The sequence below is a fragment of the Mus pahari genome, chromosome 7, assembly GCF_900095145.1.
Source record: "Mus pahari chromosome 7, PAHARI_EIJ_v1.1, whole genome shotgun sequence".
In the NCBI taxonomy this organism is placed as follows: Eukaryota; Metazoa; Chordata; class Mammalia; order Rodentia; family Muridae; genus Mus; species Mus pahari.
The window spans coordinates 34601518-34611761 of NC_034596.1; the positions used below are offsets into that span (position 1 = coordinate 34601518).

General features: G+C 39.5%; 1 protein-coding gene across 1 annotated transcript in view; it reads right to left on the reverse strand.

The window, feature by feature from the left end:
* The window catches only part of Lrrc72 (leucine rich repeat containing 72), a 52354-nt gene extending 43671 nt beyond the window's left edge, over window positions 1-8683 (reverse strand). Inside the window, exons 1-2 of the mRNA XM_029541031.1 lie at window positions 8515-8683; window positions 3235-3308 (exon numbers count right to left, since the gene is read on the reverse strand). Coding sequence (XP_029396891.1) covers window positions 3235-3308; window positions 8515-8604 — 164 coding nt within the window. The 5' untranslated portion in view covers window positions 8605-8683. The remainder of the gene's footprint in view (window positions 1-3234; window positions 3309-8514) is intronic.
* Between the last annotated feature and the right edge of the window lie 1561 nt (window positions 8684-10244).

Sequence of the window (10244 nt, forward strand, 5' to 3'; positions counted from 1 at the left end):
CTCCCTCCCTCTCTCTCTCTCTCTCTCTCTCTCCAGTCTGTTTCTGGAAAGGACTTCTGGGAGCATGGTGCACCTGACTCTGGCACTAGATGATAGCATGTTAACTTCAACTCTTTGTTGATATAATCAAAACGACCTCTACTTAGAGCCTCTTTGGAAATTTCCTATAAATTTTAATCTCTTAGTACATTATCCATGGGTCCAGTCATCCTTATCAGTTTTCTTATAGTAATAATGTGGATGCTGAAAATATGGTTATTACATAAACGTAACAAAGTGATTCACTTGTTTTTTAAAGTGCTCTCAAGCTGGGAATATTTGTTTTGCACACAAGCCTGTCCTACAACAAGAATAAGATGTTATATTTTAAGATGGGGCCAAGCAAGAATATGAGGTATAAATTTACTAATGATGCTATAACTTTTGCTGATAATAATATGTCAATGAATGTTACAGGATATAAGCTTTGCAGTTAACAGGAGACACCGAGAAGACACTGTTGTTGCAAGGGCAACAGGGATTTAAACAAAATACCCAGCTCACCTAGTTTATGCGTGGAGGCTGAGATAGTTTTTGCCCTGACTCTGCTTTTTTTCATATAAGAATATCACTAATTACCAACAGTCAGGTTCGATGTTTCTAATTTTCCTAGTGTCTTAAAGCTATCCTTTTTATCTACCCACTCCTGTGATCAACAGTATACCATTGTTGGAGTTGCAAAAGACTTACTGATGCAACATTTTGACCATATACTCTTTTATTATTGTTATAAATCGAACTGATCTCTAGAAAAGCTCAAAACATGACCTTGAACATGTTCAAATTTTTTGCTATATTCCAAAACACTTATTTTTTGTTTGTTTGTTTAAAGGATCAAACCCATGTCCATGCTGGGCAAAGTGCTTTGCTAATGATCTATACCCAAGGGTTGGTTTACATTTCAAGTGGAGCATCTCTTTATTATCTTACCAACAAGCAATTGAGAACCACTGAAAAATTACACATTTTCTGTAATAATAAGCTAAAAATAAATATTTAATATGGCCAAAGAAATATGTTTATTAATGAATAATTAATGAAATATGTTTGTTAATGAATAATAATAATGAAGACACAGGATTAAATTCATTGTTAAACTGGGATGTTTCATTAAAATGAGGCTGGATTTCAAAGATTTTAAATAAATAAATATATGCCATGCCTATTATATAATAACACACAAATTATCCATGGCCAGAGAGGCCCAAGAATGGGAAAAAATCAAAATCGCAGGTCCAGTAAAATGATTCATGGTTAAAGGAACTTGCAGGCAGAGCTAATGGCTTGGGTTTGATCCCTAAGTCCCGCAAGGGAAAAACAAAGAATTATTTCCCTAATTACTTCCCAGCTCCCAAGACAAAATAAATATAACAAATTAACAAAAAGAGTTAGCAGTCCAGTCTTTGTCCATTTCATTTCATTCTAACCCACTACCTGAGAATGGCTTCTTTATAAAGAACAGATTTGATGAGGCTCAGGGTAAACACGAGGCACAAGATGAATCTTTGTCTCTTCCTCAGATTCTGTGAGAAGGAAAGAATAATATTCTCCCCTCCTTTTCTCTCACCAGAACATTATTCTGACAATGGCTGAGATATGATTTTATGGTGTGTGGTCCCTAAATAGTAATTTATCTATTCTGATGCTTAAAGAGCTAATGGCCAATGGGGGAATCCTGGTTGTCTGCAACTTCTGGATTGTCTCTGTTAAGATTCTAGGGGATTTTCATGATCTAGCTTTCCCCCCATGTACAAAGTACAAAACTCAACCTTTGCTTCTGTTCACCATAGGGCACATCGGTGTCTGGCATGGTGCTGACCTCAAGGAGGGGCCATATTTCTAAACACGGTGACTATGGCAACGTCTTTCCTGCCCTGGCCCTGAAGATGAACACTAACAGACCTTAGGACCTAAATGAAAGTGACCAGCACAGAGGGCCATAGAGGCAGCCACAAACCAGCTCTCAGGATGGTGAGAGTGGTAGGCCTTGCCTGAAAGGAGGAAAGAAATACAGAGCAGTATCGTGGCTGAACATGCGTGGGTATGGTGCAATGCCATTGCAGATAATTCTTCTCTTGTTCACTCTCTTTCCCTTCCTCCTGTCCTCAACAACAGAGAATGGATTGCTACATTATGGCACGGTGAAGACATGCTATAAGGGTTGGGAAGCAAACTCAGCCTGTTTTGGTGGCAATGGCATTAAGTCAGGAAATGCAGAGCTCCCATGACTCCAGTCAACTCACAATGGTCTTGTTTCTCAACACTGCTACGTTAGGGATTTAGTTTCCAATGTGTGAATTTTGGGGGACACATATGAATCAGAACAGTGTTATTGCTATTAAAATGCAAACAGTGACTGTGCAGAATGTCACTTATTGGCCAGTGGTAATACACTGTGGTCAGAGTCAAACTGTACCCACCACATCCTCTCCCTCTTATGCCTGGCATCTGTCTCAGACACTGGGGTTACTGTGCTCTCTAGCATACCACCTTGATGTAAAGGAGAGGTTTTCTTGTTTGCTAACAAAATCAACTAAGTGTTTTTACGGGTTATAGCAAAATAATTGTTTTTATATAAGGACAGTGGAGCATTATTCATCATCATCATCGTCATCGTCATCGTCATTGTCAATCGACATCGTCATCGTCATCCTCATCGTCATCATCATCATCATCATCATGAATACTTATTATATACCAGATCTCTCGTTTCTAAATCTCAGTGTCACAGCAATCCTGTAATAAGGTTGTATTATTATACAAGAGTAGTATTGCTAAATGATGTAAAAGGTATCTAGTTGATATTTGCAGGTTTTAAAAAGTAGCCCATGGTGTCTAGGATGTACTGATACTAAAGTTATATTCATTGTTTTTCTACAATTCATATCACCCTGGTGTTTTATTTGGTTTTACATGTGATAATCCTGGCAGGAAAGTTACATAACATACCAAGATCATCCTGAGGCAGCCCGGCTCAATAACCTCTGCCTTTTAATCCTTTTGGATGTCTTGACTCTCCAGTGTAAGTGGTAAAGGAACAGACGCTGGTCACCTACCCAGTCAGTCCTTAAAGGAGGTGTAATGAAAAGACATTTGCCTCTATAAAAGACTGTAAAATGATTCTCTTCTGTATTGATTTTGTTTTGGGGTTTTTTTGTTTGTTTGTTTTTTTAATTTTTCATGAAGTACACTTACTTTTTAGAAAGGAACAGCTCCAAAACGTCAAGATCCCTCTTGTGGCCACATATCTTTAGTTGTTCTTCAACTGCCTGATAACATATAATTAATCTGTCAAAGCACATTCCAGTGAGCAAAAATACTGAGACATTTGCAGTCAATAACAATATGTCTACAAGAAGATCAAAAGAAAGGCAAATATGGAGGCAACCACTCTAATTGATAAATTCCAACACTACAATTATATATTATTTACTCATCTTTGTGGTCGAATCTCATTATTTTTAACCCTAGGTGCAGATGTGTAAATAACTTTTAACCAGAGAAGGAAAAAATACGAATACGTATAAACACCATGATTAAGTTAATTCTCTATGAGGTAGAATATTTTGGCTCTTTAATAATTACTCTAAAATGTCCCTTCAGAAATGAAGAATTAGTTTGATGGGGTTCTGTATTTACAGAGAGCATTTAGAGCCAGGTTACAGGAACAAGGGGTAAAATATAGTGCATATTTTAGAGATGTTCTTCCAGTGGCTCACTTCAGTATGCTTAGCACCAGTAAGTTCTCAATGACTATCAAACAAGGGATTAAATGTCATTTTTTTTGGAGTAAATTAATACAGTGTCCATTTTCTTGCTACAGGCTTTGTTTTAAAAGTAAAGGCAACAGCTATAGCATCCTTTGCTTTTTCTTTAATAATTACCAAATAAACAGTTGTAGGCCACCTGACTGAGAGTAATATGGAATAATTACAGCCTGTCTATAATTGGCCATGACCGTGTAGAGCTAACAAGACACAACAGAAGCGACGGGGTCATCCGTGCAGTTCTGGGGCCCACAAACATCGTAATTATGAGAGTCAAAACAGTCAAAGACTTGGGGTGTGGATTTGTGGTGGGTGGTAAGACTGCAGCGTCAGAAAGGGATATACAAGGGTTTGGATTGACTGTGAAGTAGAGAACTTTAAAATGGGAGAGTGAGCAGGTGAACAAATGCAGAAGGAACTGAGAGGGGTAAATATCCTAGTGGAGGAGGATTGCAGACTTCCAGTTCCTTACTGCCCTTGATTCTGAAGGGAAGCTGAAGTGTGTGTGTGTGTGTGTGTGTGTGTGTGTGTGTGTGTGTGTGTGTGTGTGTGTGTGTGTGTAGAGTTATAGACTCAGGCTCAAGTCTTCCAGTAGCTGCATTATATTTTACATGAACACAAACCAAGTCTTGGAGAAACTCATTGGGCCAGGCTGGGATGGTCTCGCCTGGGTATTTCATCTTAAGCATCTAAACCTCAGGCTACATAAAGTCAATCGAAATACTGCAAAGTGACTTGGGGCCAAAGTAGAATTAATTTTTTTCATCCTGTTAAGGTTATAATCATGCTTTTTCACTTGATCCAGCCATTGCTACTTGGAAACACAGTGAAGTTTTCACAGAGAAGTGTATTCTTGTTCTCAACATATTTCTGTGTGGCTATGAAACATGCCTCACAATTGGAACATGATGGGTTATGGATTAAGGCATGTCCTTAATAGTGGAATGGTTGTCCAGGAGTTTAAGAATATAGAGAAGGGTATGATGGTCAATTTTATATGTGAACATGGCTGGGCTGAGAGATGTCCAGCTAGTTGTTAAAACATCATCTGTGAGAGCCGGTGAGCCTGTCTCCAGAAGAGATTTGAACAAAGAAGCTGATTCTTGGTGCTGTGGTGGGCACCACCCAAGTCAGTGAGTGCTCAACAGGCAGATGAAGACATGCACATTCACTGTCACTTGAGGAGGTGGATGCTAATCTTCTTCTTTCCCCACACAATCTCACTCCCAGCCAATCAGTCTCTGGCCTTGAACAAGAATGAGGCCGTGGACTTTCTCAAGACTTGCAGCATGCAGATAACAGATTCTGAGAGTCCCAGTCCTTCCTTCCCAGGTGAACCAACCTCTCTTAGTAAATCTTTGCTTATGCTTATGCATTTTATTGACTTTGTTTCCTTGGAGATCAGGAAATCTAGAAATTTATTTTTAAGTAAAATGTAATGCCAATGTAATTTGTGTAAGTCAACAATATCTGCTTTCTTTTTAAAAAATTTAAATACATACAAAATACACATACTAATGTGATTATAAGGAAGTTTTCCTTTCCAGAATATATAGATGTAAGTGTATGCGTATACATCTGTGTATGTGTGTCTATTGAGATAGGGTCATGCTATTTTACACAGGATGATCTTGAACTCCCGGGTGGACGTGATTCTCCCATCTCAGCTTCCCGAATAGTTGCTGTGTGCTGTTGGCAATGTCATAGTGCTAAACTCAAAGTAATGCAACTTTAAGTGTTTGAATATTTTACAATAAACATGTATTAACTTGACAGCCAGAAAGTATTATGCATTTTCAAAATTTTAGCCACAGAAGAAATACTTAACATTTTAATAATTTAAAAAAGTATGAGCTGAATAGGAAATTTGCAAATATCAACACCATAAGTTGTAAACCTCTGACACACTTAATTGCTTACATAACTTTGATCATGGCATGTTCCTTTTGATCCAATAATTACCTATGACTCCAATACAAAGTCTCAATATCAAAGAGCCACAGTGTGCCACAAAGTCATTTTTGGTTTCATTGAGCCATGGTCGGCAGTTCTGAACTCCAGCCCCTCCAGAGCTTCACCAGCAGTGCATATAATCCTTCACTTAAGAGGCCTTCCAGCGGCCTTTCCTGATGATTTTTCATGTGGCAACACACACACACACACACACACACACATACACACACACACACACTTTAGCACTTTTGCTATTTTCAGATTTAGAGCTCTATAGGATTAGGGTAAATGTAAAATGTCACTTGGTAAAACTCAGTGACATTCTATTGCATCTAATATTTGTGCAGACAGACAAGTGGGAAGATGCCCTTTCAGTGCCTAGTTTAGGCTGTTACTATCCTGTAAGTTTATTGGTAAAGCTAGGGGTAAATATGACTGCCTGCTGTCTATGACCAGATTTTCTTTTTTGGTTTTAAGATGGTATTTATTAATTTATTTAGGGTATTTTTAAAATTTTTATTGGATATTTTCTTTATTTACATTTCAAATGTTATCCCCTTTCTTGGTTTCCCCTCCGAAAACCTATTCCATCCCCCCTACCCCTGCTTTTATGAAGGTACTCCACCTCCCATCCACTCCCACTTCCCCATCCTGGCATTTCCCTAAACTGGGGAATTGAGCCTTCACAGGACCAAGGGCCTCTCCTTCCATTGATGTCTGACAAGGCCATCCTCTGCTACATATGGGGCTGGAGCCATGGGTCCCTCCATGAGTACTCTTTGGTTGGTGGTTTAGTCCCTGGGAGCTCTGAGGGGTCTGGATGGTTGATAATGTTGCTATGTCTATGGGATTGCAAACTCCTTCAGTTCCTTCAGTCCTTTAACTCCTCAACCAGAGGTTTAAGTAGGAGACCAGTAAGGGACATCTAATGAGATACAAGAAAGTGCCAACTGGTAAATGCTATAGGAAAGGGGGTGACATACTGTAGCATAGATAGAGGAAACAGAAATTCCTGTTCCTCAGGGTGATGAGGTTTCATTCAGGGCAAGACCAAGAGTCTGGGCTTAGAGAAAGAAAAGAAAAGAAGGAGGATTTTGGTGGAGGGAAGGGTTGGGTACCCAGAGCATAAAGGATAAAACCAGTGCAAGAGATGAACACTGCAGAGCCTTGAGCATAAAGGAAAGCGCCACGGAAGACAGCTGGGAGAATAAGCTAATAGAGGTGTCTGGGAAGCACATCATAAGTGTTTACTTAGTGATGTAGATATGGAAGTGTGTACTTAATTAGGGCCCAAATAAAATTTTATGGGCTTCAATAACTATAACTGAAAAACCACATATTTCTTGTAAACTGTCACGAAGTATAGGTTAACATCACATGGTCCATATATACAGATACATGTATACAAGTTAACTGCCTGGTAAAATCCAAGTAGAATGTCTAATGAAGGTCTACTTCTTCACATGACAACTACATTAGTGTTTTAAAACAATGATCTATGTGAAGTTGTGTTCAAGGTTTGTTTCTCCTTTGGTGTCCTGCCCTTGTTGATACTTAAACATGGGTTTAGTTAACTATTCAGAAATGTGGCTTTGGTCTTAACACATATGAATATCCTACTGAGTTCTTTGGATTGGAGAAATGATGCAACAAGCTTCCAGAAGATGCCTCTAGCATCAATGTGTGTAATAGTTGAGGATGCAGAAAAAGGTCTAGACAGCAAACAAAGCTACCTCTGAGAAGTCAAGAATGACGGGGTGACAGGGAATGGAGATGAGCAATGGATAGTATCACAGGGTGTGTGGATAGAGGATCCAGGCAATACCAGGTAATAAGGGCAACAGGAAGGCACAGGCAACGGTATTGAAGATGTCACGACACTGATGGCAATGTCATGGTGGCTTGCTTAATAAGAAGAGCACCTGGAAGGGAGATATAGCCAACTGTGAAATGCTTGACATGTTGATCTTGAAACATACACTACAGTTCAAGGTGTTCAGAAGAAATCTGCCTGTGCATCAATGTGGTTTCCATCAGAATTACCTGGTGAGTCACTCCAGGCCAAAGGAGAAAAAAGGACACATGTAAGGTCACAGCAAAGTCAAGATTATGAGAACACATAAGGGAACCAAGCTGAAGAGGGAGAGGACACAGGTAGAGAAAACACTGCCACGGTGAGAGCCCAGGTAGGAATTTTAAGAAAGTAGAATTTAAGGTCTGCAGTATTGTACTGAGTGGGAGCCGTTGTTTCTTGGGAATGATGTTGGATTTGGGAACTACTTCACCAGCCTGCTAAGGGAGTGGGGTGCTCTGATTTCAAGTTAATTGGAACTTTATCAAGAAAATGAAAATAATCCAATACAAACTCTCGATGGGCATGGTTCCCCACAGGAAGAGATCACCAGCTTTCTCCACCACTCATTGTCTCAGAATTTAGATACAGGAAGATAATGTTTTAAAATTGCAGAATAGTTAAATATTGCACTAAAATCTACCAAGGGAAAGATCAGTTCCTGCACCCTATGCAACACAGCTCAAGTTAGGATTTAGAGTGGATCCCCAATGTTCCCAAACTGCCATGGAGACTGTTGATCTGTAGTTTAGCTAGAGGGACTGAGTAGATTAGCGATGCAAACGCCCCCTTACCAGGACCTCAGGGGCGTCCTCCTAGAGCAGAACATTGTGTTATACCCCTTTCTACCCCAACGGAACCTGGGTCCAAGGCTGTTGATTTCGCAAGGAAGGTGCCTCTTACCTTCAGGCTGCTTGGCAGAGCATTTTCCGACACCTTCCGGACTTTAGTACTTGAAAAGACGAGCGAGGAGGACTTCCGGTTTCTGGACATCAGGAAAATTAAGGCAGTGAGGGGCACCAATAGCTCACTGGGCTTGGCTAAGGCTGCATCCTTCCCTTTCCACCTTTTCGTCCACTAAAAGCCAATGTAAATCAGGCAAGCTCTGAAGACAAACCCTGACTTCTGTGACGTTTACGCTGGTACATCACAGACCTTCTGTGTCCTCTCCCTCTCCAGAGGGGTGTGCAGGCCATGACGCACAGTGCGGCCTTCTGTGTGTCAGAGACCAGGAGTGAGTGGGTCGGAGGACCAGAACAAACAGTCACCCAGTGATCTTTTCAGAGTCGATGTATGAGCACCGTTTATGGAAATGAAACATCCCTGTAGGCTGACATCAGCTGTACAAGCAACGAGTAAGAACTTCTCTGCTGAGTCTTGGTGGACCTCCACACAAATGGAAAAACATTATGACTTTATTCTTATATAAAATTTGACATTTTACACATGATGGATTATTATTTTGCACAAATTTTGATTTGAAATCATAGAATTAAGATTTTTATTTCAAATGCCATGGTTTGGGTACCCCTAACATATCCGCACCAAAGCTTTCATCATACACCCATCCATACCTAGGACAGAGAGAGAGGTTGGCGCTCGCCTGAAGATTCCAACCACACTCAGAGAAAATAGAACTTGCCGCTGGCTGCATAGGACAAGAGTGAGTAAATAAATGTTTCCTTTGGGAAATCTCTTCTAACAGGCATGTATGTATGTATGTATGTATGTATGTATGTATGTATGTATGTGTTGTTTGCTATAAGTGTTAGCTGTCTCGGAACCGGTCACATTGACCTCTCTGCAATGTCTTTCGTGTAAATCAGGATTCTCTCAGCGGGGGGCACGTAGAGGAACTTTAGAACGAAGATCCAGTTTGTGGTGTCTCTTGTTTTCTGCCAGGACTTTATACACGGCATTAAAAATTATTGATCAAACAGAACAAGCTGGTTTCTGGTTTATACATTGGAATCTGATATTTAGAAGTCAAATGTAGCTTTCTAAAATGGATCTGGCTTTTAAACATTGAAAAATGGTGTTAAAATAGATAGAGCATTGAAGAGAGTATCCATAGAGGAATCAAGAGCTTGGGGCTGGAATTAACACAGAAGGTAGAGTCCCCTGAGAACTGTTGTTTAAAAGTTATTGTGCCAGAAACAAAATGAGAGATATAACCCATTAAAGAAATGCTTAAAAAGTGTATAAAATAATTTATTGGCCTGTTTTCCACTTTTGCATATAATATGTATCACAGTATTTCAGATATTAATATGTTGCATGGAGAAATGACAAAACACATCATTAGTTAAAATTTGTTCATTCTACATAGCTTTAAAACCATAGGCATTTACAAACATTTACAAACCTACAAACATATTCCATTTAATTTCTAATAAAATTGTATTTGAAAAGTTCATCTTTTAATCTTATACATTTTACTTTTTATCAGATAAAATTAAAAGTAAAGATTACAAAAGGCAACAAAATCTTTCTTAGAGTTGACACTGCAAGATCCTTTAAAAACATTCTTATTGGTGTGTGTGTGTGTGTGTGTGTGTGTGTGTGTGTGTGTGTGTGCGCGCGCTTCTCTCTTACCATGTGGACCCAGGGATGGAACTCACATTGTTAGGTTT